The sequence below is a fragment of the Mytilus galloprovincialis genome, chromosome 3 (assembly GCF_965363235.1).
Source record: "Mytilus galloprovincialis chromosome 3, xbMytGall1.hap1.1, whole genome shotgun sequence".
NCBI classification, from domain to species: Eukaryota; Metazoa; Mollusca; class Bivalvia; order Mytilida; family Mytilidae; genus Mytilus; species Mytilus galloprovincialis.
The window spans coordinates 62,117,505-62,136,401 of NC_134840.1; the positions used below are offsets into that span (position 1 = coordinate 62,117,505).

An 18,897-nucleotide genomic window follows, 5' to 3' on the forward strand; every position below is an offset into this window, starting at 1 on the left:
ATCGACCCAGTGGTAGTAATAAAATTAACGGTACCAATTTTCTTGCACCAGATGCGCATTTCGACAATACATGTCCCTTCAGTGATGCTCGTGGCCAACGTGTCCTGTTGAGTTTATAAAAAAAACTTGTTGTATCCTTTCGCAAAGAGTGGCTCATAAACATTTTAAATAGTTGATAACCAATACTGATTGATTGTGAATATGATAGGGAATGCACTAAATCATTAATAGAGCCATGTCTGGAAGATCAACCTTAACAAACAGCTGTAGTTGATATTTAGGTTTCAATATGTTTAAAATAAATATGAAAAAGTAATCGAAACTATTTATTTGAAAATTTCCACATCTTATTTTGACTTTACTGAATATTCTACTTTCCAATTACAGGTGCAAATGTGGGTAGAGTGGCACCACCTGACTCTGAAAAACAATAAAGAAACATTTCATATTATAACATTATGTTCGGTGTGAGCCTAGGCTCCATGTTGAAGACCGTACCTTGACCTTTAATTGTTTGCTTTTATAAATAGTGACTTGGATGGAGAGTTGTCTCATTGACACTTATACCACACCCTCCTATATCTAATCAACAAGGTACATGTATTAAGATCTTTTAGTTTGCATTACTCTCTCAAAATTAGCTGACCTTATACAATTAAGAAAGAGCTAAACATTTATATGAAAGTGAAATCGACAGGAATTTCCCAAGATTAAATCCTGTATTATGTATATGTATATGTGTTACATATTAGTGTTGTGTTTCTGTCGTGTCGTAGTTCTCCTTTTATATTTGAGGTGTTTTAGTTTGTAATCCGGATTTGGTTTTTCTTCTCAATCGATTTATGAATTTCGAACAGCGGTATACTATTGTTGCCTTTAAAGATTAAAACAGGATTAAAAAAAATCACTGCTACAGTATTCCTGTTAAAAGTTGTAAGTAGCAGTAAAAAAAAAATTTGAATGATATCAATTCGTGAATTTGACTTGAAGTTTGAGTCAAAAGTTAAAGGCATTGGGGTCAAAGTACATCTCATCCGTTCCATTAAAAAAAATCATACTAGTGTATGTGGTTTTTTTTTAATATTTCATTTCGTCAAACCCAAACCTTCCAGCTAAAATTAAAGAAAACTTCTTTCATGAACACCAAAATTATTATTGATGAAATAAACATCATCTAGAAAAGTTTTCATTAAAGTATGATAATTTTATTTTGAACCAATAAATGATTGCTATGACTCATGTTCAATGTCGCGTAAAAATCCTTTTGTAAAGATTTTTTGGATTGATTTGTTGGTTTTTGTCAGACCAGAAAACAAAACTTCCACTTCGGAAATATTACAAATTGATACCAGTAGAAGTTGATAATTACAATGATGTAGGTCATGATGGTTGCAATTTCATCTTTATACATAATTAAAAAATCTGTAAAAATTAATGTTATTTGAATAATCAAAAATTTGAAGGTAAAATTCGAAACATGAGAACCAATCTAATCAAATTTGGAAGAATTCTAAGAATGACTGTTGCATTGACAGGATAATCATAATTCTCTTGTTAAGCAGGCATCATACATCTAAATATCTTGAAATCATGTCCAATATCAAGTGCCAAAGCATTGACCATAACGAACCACTAATAATATCAGACATCAATACTAAACGATAGTGTTCCAAGTACCTTTAAAATTAACCCAATCCAGATATCGGGTAGGTATTTTACGTTTTGTTATTGTATAACAATGGTGCCTGGTTTTTGTTTTTGTTAATTTTTTTTATATATAATGGACAATGATTTAATTTTTTCCGATGTAAATACTCATTTCTATGGAGCAAAGTTTTTTTTATATAAATATGCAAGATTCTTTATACAAGAAAGATGCTTAAATACAATCAAAATATGACTGTCTTATTTTTCTTTCTTCCAATACTAAACGAAAAGTTTATTATCTTTCCTGTTTTACTCAGTTGGTGTTGGTTATTTGGATTTGTACTTTAATTTTGATTTTAATATTAATTTTATTTTTGTTTGTTGTCTGTATAATATTTACTTCATGGGATCGCTTTTTTTTATTATTTCAGTCTGTCTCTTTTCTATTGAGCAAAAATGATAAAATCAATGAAAATGTGAGTAAATAAATTCACCATATATACCAGGATTGGAATTTTATATTTGCGCTAGACGCGCGTTCCGTCTTCAAAAGACTAATCGGTGACGCTGGAATCTTAAAAAATAGTTTAAAAGGCCGTATAAAGTACGAAGTTGAAGAGTAAACTGGATGTTTGATTTGTACTTACCATGACAGAATTCACAGTAATGTGCACAGTTTGCCGATGCCCATGGCTTGTAAGCTCCGTGACAAATTGTTACCCCATATTGGTTACAGTTTGCAATTTCGTCAATGCAAGGGCCTGTGTGAAGAACATGATAGAAAATTTATAATATATGCACGAATAAAAGATTTATAAGGTTGTCTTATGATTCAAAAATTTACTGGATGATATTTTTTATTTATAATTAGTTTATCTATTTTATGTAAATTGTGTTTACCTGGATTGATAAAAAGACATGAGAATATTTAAAAAAAAAATGATTTTATATCGTATCATTCTACACAAATGGATAATCATTGTATGTATGGTTATAAAAAATTGGTTTGGCTTGAAAATATTGGTAGGCACTTAAAGTTAACCATCGAGAGACGTTAACCACCGAGAGTCGGTTTTTAGACCCGCCCAGTGCACCTAAGCACGCCTACTTTTGGAGCTCTTTAGTATGAAGATAAGAAAAATATACGAAATTACGGAACTGTGTACCCTGTTTTATCCTTGTTGTTGGTGTTTCTTGCGCATGCGCACAAAGCACGGGGATAGTTACGGTTACTGACTCAGGAACCTTGTATATTATATACCTCGGTTTACAGACGTTTAATAAACTGGATCACTGTTGTGTTCACTTATCGATACACTACGATGGAATTACGGACCAGTTTAACATAAACATGGTAAATAGATAGACAGCTGATAATCATAATTGATTAAGAAATAACCTGGAAGAAGAAATGAGTTAACTATTGATTATAACAGAGACGAGAATGCCATCGTGTTTGTTCTGCTAAAAAAAGCAGGAACATTGGAGTTTATGGTTAGATTTTAAATATTTATTGTCTCCAAACTGGGTAAATTTGATATAGTAACAACCCCCCCTTTTTTTTTTATATAACTCGAGAACCACACATCGCGCTCGCTTATCAAAGTAACAATAAGAAATAATTATTGTTAGTTTCAAGAATAATTAATCGTCAAAACTTATCCCCTCCCCGACATCAAAGGAAGTTAAATGTATTATCCCAAAATTAGACCAAATTATTATGATATAAGGACGTCTTGACAGGCTATTATTTTATTTTGTTTTGTTGGTTTTTTTTTTTTTGCTTTGACATCTTCCTCCTGTATGAAAAAAACATAATAGACCCCCCCCCCCCCTTTTTCCCCATAATATAGCTTTTTAAGAAGTCATAATTATTTGGACTACCCCTGAATATATTTCAGACAGACTCTTCTCTAAAAAAATGTAAACATGATTTGAGAGAAATCTTTGGAATAGTTTTTTAAATGATTTAATTATTATGTCATGTATATAATTAACATTAACATAGTTATAAACTGAGACTACTAGTATAACACATAGTGTTATAGTAGTCTCAGCTATAAACTTTCCATTGTATTGACCAATTTGACTAACTCATATGCTCTTTCCCATAAATGTCACAATATCAATATATTACAGTAAAACTGATAGTTTGATGACATTGTTTAAGACTTTTGACCTCAGGTCAGCCTAAACTGAGTTTAAAACTGTAATTTATTCATTAAAACAGTTCAAGACATGTACCTTCTGAAATGTGATTGCATCAAAATTAAACCTAAGGCATAACATACTTAGTGTGCAGGAAGTGCCACCAAATAAATACTGATTTGTAAAATTAGATGATGATATTTGTGAAGTCAAAGATATTATAGCTAGTTATAACTGGTTTTAGATATAAATCTGAGTAAAAGGTTGATTTATATGTGCTCTTTCATGTTTAGATTATAATTTAAATTTAATCTTTTGAAGTTTTTTTTATAATATTAAGACATTAAAATCACAATTATTTATTTATACACAAAAAACTAATTTTTGTCCTTTTTTAGTTAAATGACTGTACACAAACATTATACACACATAATTTTGATAATTCTGTAATGTTTTTTTTTCTATAGCCCCAGAATGTGACAAAAGACATATTAATCCAGATTTACAAAAAATAGAAATAGTTCAGCTACCATAAGACTGCTATGACAAAAATTCTGCAGTTTCCAGAATTTGAGGTAGAGTATAGTTAGGAATAGTTTGATTATGCAGATGCTAAGTTTGCCATAAACAATTATGCCCTTGATACAAAAGCAGAGGAAACAAAAAAGTATGAAAATAGTTGAAAAAAGTAATCATTATTACCTAGTCATATACTGTAAATAGAAAAAGAGAAAAGCACTGGTTATGATTTGGTATTTTTAATAGCATTATCATTTGTCCATAACTTGGAATATATACTGGATTGAGCTTTGATATTTATTTAATATCATTGACACATGGTTGCAAGAAATGAAAGATGGTAATTTAAACCTAGCAATTTTATTAAGATTTAAAAAAAAGCTTTTGATTTGGTAGAATATGACTTTCTTTGTTTAAAGCTCGACATGTATGGATTTAGTGAGACTACTGTTAGTTTTTTTAAGTCGTACCTGAATAACAAAAGGTATAAATTTGTAATGTTAACTCTGAACAACAACATGTAAAATTTGGTGTTCCCCAATGTTCTATACCTTGTCCTCTATTGTTTGTGCTATTTATAAATGACCTTCCCTTATGCATTAAAAATTGTGAAACAGACCTATATCGTTGTATATGCTGATGACACCACTATTCATAAATCAGGGGGAAACATCTAGAAAATATAAATGATGATGTTCAAGAAGATTTATACAGGGTTGAAGAGTGGTGTAAAATGAATAACATGTTCATAGATGCAAATGAAACAAAATGTTTGATTACTGGAACAAAGCAGAAACTATTCAGACTTTTTAACCAAACTTGATAATAAATTAAAGTATTACAAAATTCTTCATATGAAAAAATATTAGTTTCAAAATTGACGGCCCACTAAGTAACTGGAGAAATCAAATTGACCAAGGTTGTGCTAATATATCATCCAGAATATACCATCTTTCTTAAATACATTTTTTTTTTATATCTGCAAGAAAACATAATACAATGGATGTTCTGCCCTTAATTGATTACTGTTGTATTATTTGGGATGAATGTAAAAATTGAGGGATAACAAGAATTTTAAAAATCCAAAAAAAGGGCAGCATGATAAATTCTAGATGCAGATCCGTTTATATCCCTCTTGGTATATAGGAGCACTATATTCTATGTTAACCTCCGACAGTAGGTATAAACAAATACTGTTGATAGACGGTATATAGGAGCACTATATTCCATGTTAACCACCGACGGTAGGTATAGACAAATACTGGTGATAGACAGTATATAGGAGCACTATATTGTATGTTAACTACCAACAGTAGGTATAGACACATACTGTTGATACACGGTATATAGGAGCACTATATTGTATGTTAAATACCGACGGTAGGTATAGACAAATACTGTTGATAGACGGTATATGGGAGCACTATATTGTATGTTAACCACCGACGGTCGGTATAGACATATACTGTTGATAGATGGTATATAGGAGCACTATATTGTATGTTAACTACCGACAGTAGGTATAGACAAATACTGTTGATAGACGGTTTATGGGAGCACTATATTGTATGTTAACCACCGACGGTAGGTATAGACAAATACTGTTGATAGACGGTATATAGGAGCACTATATTGTATGTTAACCACCGACGGTAGGTATAGACAAATACTGTTGATAGACGGTATATAGGAGCACTATATTGTATGTTAACTACCGACGGTAGGTATGGACAAATACTGTTGATAGACGGTATACAGGAGCACTATATTGTATGTTAACTACCGACAGTAGGTATAGACAAATACTGTTGATAGACGGTATATGGGAGCACTATATTGTATGTTAACCACCGACGGTAGGTATAGACAAATACTGTTGATAGACGGTATACAGGAGCACTATATTGTATGTTAACCACCGACGGTAGGTATAGACAAATACTGTTGATAGACGGTATATAGAAGCACTATATTGTATGTTAACTACCGACAGTAGGTATAGACAAATACTGTTAATAGACGGTTTATGGGAGCACTATATTGTATGTTAACCACCGACGGTAGGTATAGACATATACTGTTGATAGACGGTATATAGGAGCACTATATTGTATGTTAACCACTGACGGTAGGTATAGACAAATACTGTTGATAGACGGTATATAGGAGCACTATATTGTATGTTAACTACCGACGGTAGGTATAGACAAATACTGTTGATAGACGGTATATAGGAGCACTATATTGTATGTTAACTACCGACGGTAGGTATAGACAAATACTGTTGATAGACGGTATACAGGAGCACTATATTGTATGTTAACTACCGACAGTAGGTATAGACAAATGCTGTTGATAGACGGTATATGGGAGCACTATATTGTATGTTAACCACCGACGGTAGGTATAGACAAATACTGTTGATAGACGGTATATACATTGTAGGAGCACTATATTGTATGTAAACCACCGATAGTAGGTATATACAAATACTGTTGATAGACGGTATATAGAAGCACTATATTGTATGTTAACTACCGACAATAGGTATAGACAAATACTGTTGATAGACGGTATATGGGAGCATTATATTGTATGTTAACCACCGACGGTAGGTATAGACATATACTGTTGATAGATGGTATATAGGAGCACTATATTGTATGTTAACTACCGACAGTAGGTATAGACAAATACTGTTGATAGACGGTATATGGGAGCACTATATTGTATGTTAACCACCGACGGTAGGTATAGACAAATACTGGTGATAGACGGTATATAGGAGCACTATATTGTATGTTAACCACTGACGGTAGGTATAGACAAATACTGGTGATAGACGGTATATAGGAGCAACTACCGACAGTAGGTATAGACAGATACTGTTGATAGACAGTATCAAACAGCACTAAATTGTATGTTAACCAGTGACGGTAGGTATAGACAAATACTGTTGATAAACGGTATATAGGAGCACTATATTGTATGTTAACTACCGACAGTAGGTATAGACAAACACTGTTGATAGACGGTATATAGGAGCACTATATTGTATGTTAACCACCGACGGTAGGTATAGACAAATACTGTTGATAAATGGTATATAGGAGCACTATATTGTATGTTAACTACAGACGGTAGGTATAGACAAATACTGTTGATAGACAGTATATAGGAGCACTATATTGTATGTTAACCACCGACAGTAGGTATAGACACATACTGTTGATACACGCTATATAGGAGCACTATATTGTATGTTAACTACCGACAGTAGGTATAGACAAATACTGTTGATAGCGGTTGATGGGAGCACTATATTGTATGTTAAACACCGACGGTAGGTATAGACAAATACTGGTGATAGACGGTATATAGGAGCACTATATTGTATGTTAACCACTGACGGTAGGTATAGACTAATACTGTTGATAGACGGTATGTAGGAGCACTATATCTTATGTTAACAACCGACGGTAGGTATAGACAAATACTGGTGATAGACGGTATATAGGAGCAACTACCGACAGTAGGTATAGACAGATACTGTTGATAGACGGTATCAAAGAGCACTATATTGTATGTTAACCAGTGACGGTAGGTATAGACAAATACTGTTGATCAACGGTATATAGGAGCACTATATTGTATGTTAACTACCGACAGTAGGTATAGACAAATACTGTTGATAGACGGTATATAGGAGCACTATATTGTATGTTAACCACCGACGGTAGGTATAGACAAATACTGTTGATAAATGGTATATAGGAGCACTATATTGTATGTTAACTACAGATGGTAGGTATAGACAAATACTGTTGATAGACAGTATATAGGAGCACTATATTGTATGTTAACCACCGACAGTAGGTATAGACACATACTGTTGATACACGGTATATAGGAGCACTATATTGTATGTTAACTACCGACAGTAGGTATAGACAAATACTGTTGATAGCGGTTGATGGGAGCACTATATTGTATGTTAAACACCGACGGTAGGTATAGACAAATACTGTTGATAGACGGTATATAGGAGCACTATATTGTATGTTAACTACCGACGGTAGGTATGGACAAATACTGTTGATAGACGGTATACAGGAGCACTATATTGTATGTTAACTACCGACAGTAGGTATAGACAAATACTGTTGATAGACGGTATATGGGAGCACTATATTGTATGTTAACCACCGACGGTAGGTATAGACAAATACTGTTGATAGACGGTATATAGGAGCACTATATTGTATGTTAACTACCGACAGTAGGTATAGACAAATACTGTTGATAGACGGTTTATGGGAGCACTATATTGTATGTTAACCACCGACGGTAGGTATAGACAAATACTGTTGATAGACGGTATATAGGAGCACTATATTGTATGTTAACCACCGACGGTAGGTATAGACAAATACTGTTGATAGACGGTATATAGGAGCACTATATTGTATGTTAACTACCGACGGTAGGTATGGACAAATACTGTTGATAGACGGTATACAGGAGCACTATATTGTATGTTAACTACCGACAGTAGGTATAGACAAATACTGTTGATAGACGGTATATGGGAGCACTATATTGTATGTTAACCACCGACGGTAGGTATAGACAAATACTGTTGATAGACGGTATATAGGAGCACTATATTGTATGTTAACCACCGACGGTAGGTATAGACAAATAATGTTGATAGACGGTATATAGAAGCACTATATCTTATGTTAACAACCGACGGTAGGTATAGACAAATACTGGTGATAGACGGTATATAGGAGCAACTACCGACAGTAGGTATAGACAAATACTGTTGATAGACAGTATATAGGAGCACTATATTGTATGTTAACCACCGACAGTAGGTATAGACACATACTGTTGATACACGCTATATAGGAGCACTATATTGTATGTTAACTACCGACAGTAGGTATAGACAAATACTGTTGATAGCGGTTGATGGGAGCACTATATTGTATGTTAAACACCGACGGTAGGTATAGACAAATACTGGTGATAGACGGTATATAGGAGCACTATATTGTATGTTAACCACTGACGGTAGGTATAGACTAATACTGTTGATAGACGGTATGTAGGAGCACTATATCTTATGTTAACAACCGACGGTAGGTATAGACAAATACTGGTGATAGACGGTATATAGGAGCAACTACCGACAGTAGGTATAGACAGATACTGTTGATAGACGGTATCAAAGAGCACTATATTGTATGTTAACCAGTGACGGTAGGTATAGACAAATACTGTTGATCAACGGTATATAGGAGCACTATATTGTATGTTAACTACCGACAGTAGGTATAGACAAATACTGTTGATAGACGGTATATAGGAGCACTATATTGTATGTTAACCACCGACGGTAGGTATAGACAAATACTGTTGATAAATGGTATATAGGAGCACTATATTGTATGTTAACTACAGATGGTAGGTATAGACAAATACTGTTGATAGACAGTATATAGGAGCACTATATTGTATGTTAACCACCGACAGTAGGTATAGACACATACTGTTGATACACGGTATATAGGAGCACTATATTGTATGTTAACTACCGACAGTAGGTATAGACAAATACTGTTGATAGCGGTTGATGGGAGCACTATATTGTATGTTAAACACCGACGGTAGGTATAGACAAATACTGTTGATAGACGGTATATAGGAGCACTATATTGTATGTTAACTACCGACGGTAGGTATGGACAAATACTGTTGATAGACGGTATACAGGAGCACTATATTGTATGTTAACTACCGACAGTAGGTATAGACAAATACTGTTGATAGACGGTATATGGGAGCACTATATTGTATGTTAACCACCGACGGTAGGTTTAGACAAATACTGTTGATAGACGGTATATAGGAGCACTATATTGTATGTTAACTACCGACAGTAGGTATAGACAAATACTGTTGATAGACGGTTTATGGGAGCACTATATTGTATGTTAACCACCGACGGTAGGTATAGACAAATACTGTTGATAGACGGTATATAGGAGCACTATATTGTATGTTAACCACCGACGGTAGGTATAGACAAATACTGTTGATAGACGGTATATAGGAGCACTATATTGTATGTTAACTACCGACGGTAGGTATGGACAAATACTGTTGATAGACGGTATACAGGAGCACTATATTGTATGTTAACTACCGACAGTAGGTATAGACAAATACTGTTGATAGACGGTATATGGGAGCACTATATTGTATGTTAACCACCGACGGTAGGTATAGACAAATACTGTTGATAGACGGTATATAGGAGCACTATATTGTATGTTAACCACCGACGGTAGGTATAGACAAATAATGTTGATAGACGGTATATAGAAGCACTATATTGTATGTTAACTACCGACAGTAGGTATAGACAAATACTGTTAATAGACGGTTTATGGGAGCACTATATTGTATGTTAACCACCGACGGTAGGTATAGACATATACTGTTGATAGACGGTATATAGGAGCACTATATTGTATGTTAACCACTGACGGTAGGTATAGACAAATACTGTTGATAGACGGTATATAGGAGCACTATATTGTATGTTAACTACCGACGGTAGGTATAGACAAATACTGTTGATAGACGGTATATAGGAGCACTATATTGTATGTTAACTACCGACGGTAGGTATAGACAAATACTGTTGATAGACGGTATACAGGAGCACTATATTGTATGTTAACTACCGACAGTAGGTATAGACAAATGCTGTTGATAGACGGTATATGGGAGCACTATATTGTATGTTAACCACCGACGGTAGGTATAGACAAATACTGTTGATAGACGGTATATACATTGTAGGAGCACTATATTGTATGTAAACCACCGATAGTAGGTATATACAAATACTGTTGATAGACGGTATATAGAAGCACTATATTGTATGTTAACTACCGACAATAGGTATAGACAAATACTGTTGATAGACGGTATATGGGAGCATTATATTGTATGTTAACCACCGACGGTAGGTATAGACATATACTGTTGATAGATGGTATATAGGAGCACTATATTGTATGTTAACTACCGACAGTAGGTATAGACAAATACTGTTGATAGACGGTATATGGGAGCACTATATTGTATGTTAACCACCGACGGTAGGTATAGACAAATACTGGTGATAGACGGTATATAGGAGCACTATATTGTATGTTAACCACTGACGGTAGGTATAGACAAATACTGGTGATAGACGGTATATAGGAGCAACTACCGACAGTAGGTATAGACAGATACTGTTGATAGACAGTATCAAACAGCACTAAATTGTATGTTAACCAGTGACGGTAGGTATAGACAAATACTGTTGATAAACGGTATATAGGAGCACTATATTGTATGTTAACTACCGACAGTAGGTATAGACAAATACTGTTGATAGACGGTATATAGGAGCACTATATTGTATGTTAACCACCGACGGTAGGTATAGACAAATACTGTTGATAAATGGTATATAGGAGCACTATATTGTATGTTAACTACAGACGGTAGGTATAGACAAATACTGTTGATAGACAGTATATAGGAGCACTATATTGTATGTTAACCACCGACAGTAGGTATAGACACATACTGTTGATACACGGTATATAGGAGCACTATATTGTATGTTAACTACCGACAGTAGGTATAGACAAATACTGTTGATAGCGGTTGATGGGAGCACTATATTGTATGTTAAACACCGACGGTAGGTATAGACAAATACTGGTGATAGACGGTATATAGGAGCACTATATTGTATGTTAACCACTGACGGTAGGTATAGACTAATACTGTTGATAGACGGTATGTAGGAGCACTATATCTTATGTTAACAACCGACGGTAGGTATAGACAAATACTGGTGATAGACGGTATATAGGAGCAACTACCGACAGTAGGTATAGACAGATACTGTTGATAGACGGTATCAAAGAGCACTATATTGTATGTTAACCAGTGACGGTAGGTATAGACAAATACTGTTGATCAACGGTATATAGGAGCACTATATTGTATGTTAACTACCGACAGTAGGTATAGACAAATACTGTTGATAGACGGTATATAGGAGCACTATATTGTATGTTAACCACCGACGGGAGGTATAGACAAATACTGTTGATAAATGGTATATAGGAGCACTATATTGTATGTTAACTACAGATGGTAGGTATAGACAAATACTGTTGATAGACAGTATATAGGAGCACTATATTGTATGTTAACCACCGACAGTAGGTATAGACACATCCTGTTGATACACGGTATATAGGAGCACTATATTGTATGTTAACTACCGACAGTAGGTATAGACAAATACTGTTGATAGCGGTTGATGGGAGCACTATATTGTATGTTAAACACCGACGGTAGGTATAGACAAATACTGTTGATAGACGGTATATAGGAGCACTATATTGTATGTTAACCACCGACGGTAGGTATAGAGAAATACTGTTGATAGACGGTATATAGGAGCACTATATTGTATGTTAACTACCGACGGTAGGTATGGACAAATACTGTTGATAGACGGTATACAGGAGCACTATATTGTATGTTAACTACCGACAGTAGGTATAGACAAATACTGTTGATAGACGGTTTATGGGAGCACTATATTGTATGTTAACCACCGACGGTAGGTATAGACATATACTGTTGATAGACGGTATATAGGAGCACTATATTGTATGTTAACCACCGACGGTAGGTATAGACAAATACTGTTGATAGACGGTATATAGAAGCACTATATTGTATGTTAACTACCGACAGTAGGTATAGACAAATACTGTTGATAGACGGTTTATGGGAGCACTATATTGTATGTTAACCACCGACGGTAGGTATAGACATATACTGTTGATAGACGGTATATAGGAGCACTATATTGTATGTTAACCACTGACGGTAGGTATAGACAAATACTGTTGATAAACGGTATATAGGAGCACTATATTGTATGTTAACTACCGACGGTAGGTATAGACAAATACTGTTGATAGACGGTATACAGGAGCACTATATTGTATGTTAACTACCGACAGTAGGTATAGACAAATACTGTTGATAGACGGTATATGGGAGCACTATATTGTATGTTAACCACCGACGGTAGGTATAGACAAATACTGTTGATATACGGTATATACATTGTAGGAGCACTATATTGTATGTTAACCACCGATGGTAGGTATATACAAATACTGTTGATAGACGGTATATAGAAGCACTATATTGTATGTTAACTACCGACAATAGGTATAGACAAATACTGTTGATAGACGGTATATGGGAGCATTATATTGTATGTTAACCACCGACGGTAGGTATAGACATATACTGTTGATAGATGGTATATAGGAGCACTATATTGTATGTTAACTACCGACAGTAGGTATAGACAAATACTGTTGATAGACGGTATATGGGAGCACTATATTGTATATTAACCACCGACGGTAGGTATAGACAAATACTGGTGATAGACGGTATATAGGAGCACTATATTGTATGTTAACCACTGACGGTAGGTATAGACTAATACTGTTGATAGACGGTATATAGGAGCACTATATCTTATGTTAACAACCGACGGTAGGTATAGACAAATACTGGTGATAGACGGTATATAGGAGCAACTACCGACAGTAGGTATAGACAGATACTGTTGATAGACGGTATCAAAGAGCACTATATTGTATGTTAACCAGTGACGGTAGGTATAGACAAATACTGTTGATAAACGGTATATAGGAGCACTATATTGTATGTTAACTACCGACAGTAGGTATAGACACATACTGTTGATAGACGGTATATAGGAGCACTATATTGTATGTTAACCACCGACGGTAGGTATAGACAAATACTGTTGATAAATGGTATATAGGAGCACTATATTGTATGTTAACTACAGATGGTAGGTATAGACAAATACTGTTGATAGACAGTATATAGGAGCACTATATTGTATGTTAACCACCGACAGTAGGTATAGACACATACTGTTGATACACGGTATATAGGAGCACTATATTGTATGTTAACTACCGACAGTAGGTATAGACAAATACTGTTGATAGCGGTTGATGGGAGCACTATATTGTATGTTAAACACCGACGGTAGGTATAGACAAATACTGTTGATAGACGGTATATAGGAGCACTATATTGTATGTTAACCACCGACGGTAGGTATAGAGAAATACTGTTGATAGACGGTATATAGGAGCACTATATTGTATGTTAACTACCGACGGTAGGTATGGACAAATACTGTTGATAGACGGTATACAGGAGCACTATATTGTATGTTAACTACCGACAGTAGGTATAGACAAATACTGTTGATAGACGGTATATGGGAGCACTATATTGTATGTTAACCACCGACGGTAGGTATAGACAAATACTGTTGATAGACGGTATATATGAGCACTATATTGTATGTTAACCACCGACGGTAGGTATAGACAAATACTGTTGATAGACGGTATATAGAAGCACTATATTGTATGTTAACTACCGACAGTAGGTATAGACAAATACTGTTGATAGACGGTTTATGGGAGCACTATATTGTATGTTAACCACCGACGGTAGGTATAGACATATACTGTTGATAGACGGTATATAGGAGCACTATATTGTATGTTAACCACTGACGGTAGGTATAGAGAAATACTGTTGATAGACGGTATATAGGAGCACTATATTGTATGTTAACTACCGACGGTAGGTATAGACAAATACTGTTGATAGACGGTATACAGGAGCACTATATTGTATGTTAACTACCGACAGTAGGTGTAGACAAATACTGTTGATAGACGGTATATGGGAGCACTATATTGTATGTTAACCACCGACGGTAGGTATAGACAAATACTGTTGATAGACGGTATATACATTGTAGGAGCACTATATTGTATGTTAACCACCGATGGTAGGTATATACAAATACTGTTGATAGACGGTATATAGAAGCACTATATTGTATGTTAACTACCGACAGTAGGTATAGACAAATACTGTTGATAGACGGTATATGGGAGCATTATATTGTATGTTAACCACCGACGGTAGGTATAGACATATACTGTTGATAGATGGTATATAGGAGCACTATATTGTATGTTAACTACCGACAGTAGGTATAGACAAATACTGTTGATAGACGGTATATGGGAGCACTATATTGTATGTTAACCACCGACGGTAGGTATAGACAAATACTGGTGATAGACGGTATATAGGAGCACTATATTGTATGTTAACCACTGACGGTAGGTATAGACTAATACTGTTGATAGACGGTATGTAGGAGCACTATATCTTATGTTAACCACCGACGGTAGGTTAGACAAATACTGGTCATAGACGGTATACAGGAGCAACTACCGACAGTAGGTATAGACAGATACTGTTGATAGACGGTATTAAAGAGCACTATATTGTATGTTAACGAGCGACGGTAGGTATAGACAAATACTGTTGATAAACGGAATATAGGAGCACTATATTGTATGTTAACTACCGACAGTAGGTATAGACAAATACTGTTGATAGACGGTATATAGGAGCACTATATTGTATGTTAACCACCGACGGTAGGTATAGACAAATACTGTTGATAAATGGTATATAGGAGCACTTTATTGTATGTTAACTACAGACGGTAGGTATAGACAAATACTGTTGATAGACAGTATATAGGAGCACTATATTGTATGTTAACTACCGACGGTAGGTATGGACAAATACTGTTGATAGACGGTATACAGGAGCACTATATTGTATGTTAACTACCGACAGTAGGTATAGACAAATACTGTTGATAGACGGTATATGGGAGCACTATATTGTATGTTAACCACCGACGGTAGGTATAGACAAATACTGTTGATAGACGGTATATATGAGCACTATATTGTATGTTAACCACCGACGGTAGGTATAGACAAATACTGTTGATAGACGGTATATAGAAGCACTATATTGTATGTTAACTACCGACAGTAGGTATAGACAAATACTGTTGATAGACGGTTTATGGGAGCACTATATTGTATGTTAACCACCGACGGTAGGTATAGACATATACTGTTGATAGACGGTATATAGGAGCACTATATTGTATGTTAACCACTGACGGTAGGTATAGAGAAATACTGTTGATAGACGGTATATAGGAGCACTATATTGTATGTTAACTACCGACGGTAGGTATAGACAAATACTGTTGATAGACGGTATACAGGAGCACTATATTGTATGTTAACTACCGACAGTAGGTGTAGACAAATACTGTTGATAGACGGTATATGGGAGCACTATATTGTATGTTAACCACCGACGGTAGGTATAGACAAATACTGTTGATAGACGGTATAAACATTGTAGGAGCACTATATTGTATGTTAACCACCGATGGTAGGTATATACAAATACTGTTGATAGACGGTATATAGAAGCACTATATTGTATGTTAACTACCGACAGTAGGTATAGACAAATACTGTTGATAGACGGTATATGGGAGCATTATATTGTATGTTAACCACCGACGGTAGGTATAGACATATACTGTTGATAGATGGTATATAGGAGCACTATATTGTATGTTAACTACCGACAGTAGGTATAGACAAATACTGTTGATAGACGGTATATGGGAGCACTATATTGTATGTTAACCACCGACGGTAGGTATAGACAAATACTGGTGATAGACGGTATATAGGAGCACTATATTGTATGTTAACCACTGACGGTAGGTATAGACTAATACTGTTGATAGACGGTATGTAAGAGCACTATATCTTATGTTAACCACCGACGGTAGGTTAGACAAATACTGGTCATAGACGGTATACAGGAGCAACTACCGACAGTAGGTATAGACAGATACTGTTGATAGACGGTATTAAAGAGCACTATATTGTATGTTAACGAGCGACGGTAGGTATAGACAAATACTGTTGATAAACGGTATATAGGAGCACTATATTGTATGTTAACTACCGACAGTAGGTATAGACAAATACTGTTGATAGACGGTATATAGGAGCACTATATTGTATGTTAACCACCGACGGTAGGTATAGACAAATACTGTTGATAAATGGTATATAGGAGCACTTTATTGTATGTTAACTACAGACGGTAGGTATAGACAAATACTGTTGATAGACAGTATATAGGAGCACTATATTGTATGTTAACCACCGACAGTAGGTATAGACACATACTGTTGATACACGGTATATAGGAGCACTATATTGTATGTTAACTACCGACGGTAGGTATAGACAAATACTGTTGATAGACGGTATATGGGAGCACTATATTGTATGTTAACCACCGACGGTAGGTATAGACATATACTGTTGATAGATGGTATATAGGAGCACTATATTGTATGTTAACTACCGACAGTAGGTATAGACAAATACTGTTGATAGACGGTTTATGGGAGCACTATATTGTATGTTAACCACCGACGGTAGGTATAGACAAATACTGTTGATAGACGGTATATAGGAGCACTTTATTGCATGTTAACCACCGACGGTAGGTATAGACAAATACTGTTGATGGATGGTGCAAAGGAGTACTATATCGTATGTTAACCACTGACGGTAGGTATAGACAAATACTGTTGATAGACGGTATATAGGAGGACTGTATTGTATGTTAACCACCGACGGTAGGTATAGACAAATACTGTTGATATACGGTATATAGGAGTATTGTATTTTATGTCAAACATCGACGATAGGTATGGACAAAATCCGACAAATACTGTATACAGACAGTGTATAGAAGTACTGTATTGTATGGTAAACACTGACGGTTGGTATGGACAATTTCTGTATCATGCATCAATTGTAAATAAAAGTATCATGTGAGTGACACAGGCTCATTGAAGCCTCTAGTTTTGATATTATTAATGTGGAGATCTGGTCTAATTTATCATTTTCTCTATTACATGCATGATAACTGCAACAATTGAATTGAAATAAAAGTGATAATATTTCTGTTGTAGGTTATCAAGATTTAGTGTTTCCATACAAGTGACAAAGATTGAACAACAAAAACATCTCAAACTTTACAGGACAGAGTAGACTTTTTTCACTGTGCTTAGTTTTGTCTTTATGTCTAAATTATCATACCTTTAAAAAAAACAATAAAATATGGAATAACATTTATTTTTATCTTATAAAGTGGAGTGAAGAAATAAGGGGTCATTCAAAACATAAGAATATATTGTATCATATATGCAGATCAGCAGCCCATACATTTGCTATAGCACATAAATATGGGACCAATAATTTCAAGTTGCCTTTTAAAAAAGACCTTATTAATGTTATGCGAGATACCACCAAAGACCACTAGGTGTTGATCAAATGATATTGTAAATAAGAGGGTTGTCCAAAATATTTCCAACAGCTGTTTGATATACACTACCTTAATCAAACCACAATGGTAAAAAAATAGTTTTGGTCA

At 34.9% G+C, this 18,897-nt stretch overlaps 1 protein-coding gene and 1 long non-coding RNA gene across 4 annotated transcripts in view; one reads left to right on the forward strand and one right to left on the reverse strand.

The window, feature by feature from the left end:
• Window positions 1–313: 313 nt before the first annotated feature.
• LOC143068579 (collagen alpha-1(XII) chain-like) overlaps window positions 314–18,897 on the reverse strand; it is a 51,273-nt gene continuing 32,689 nt past the window's right edge. For both annotated transcript variants that reach the window (XM_076242762.1, XM_076242761.1), the window contains 2 exons: window positions 2,295–2,408; window positions 314–420 (listed from right to left, as the gene is read on the reverse strand). In XM_076242762.1, the coding sequence (XP_076098877.1) occupies window positions 371–420; window positions 2,295–2,408 (164 nt within the window). In that variant the 3' untranslated portion in view covers window positions 314–370. The remainder of the gene's footprint in view (window positions 421–2,294; window positions 2,409–18,897) is intronic.
• LOC143068584 (uncharacterized) lies at window positions 2,871–18,563 on the forward strand. 2 transcript variants are annotated; one of them, XR_012976198.1, is made up of 3 exons: window positions 2,871–3,141; window positions 4,263–4,370; window positions 18,437–18,563. It is a non-coding gene; the product is annotated as an uncharacterized LOC143068584 (long non-coding RNA). The 2 variants fall into 2 exon arrangements; XR_012976199.1 differs by lacking the exon at window positions 2,871–3,141 and adding an exon at window positions 3,161–3,175.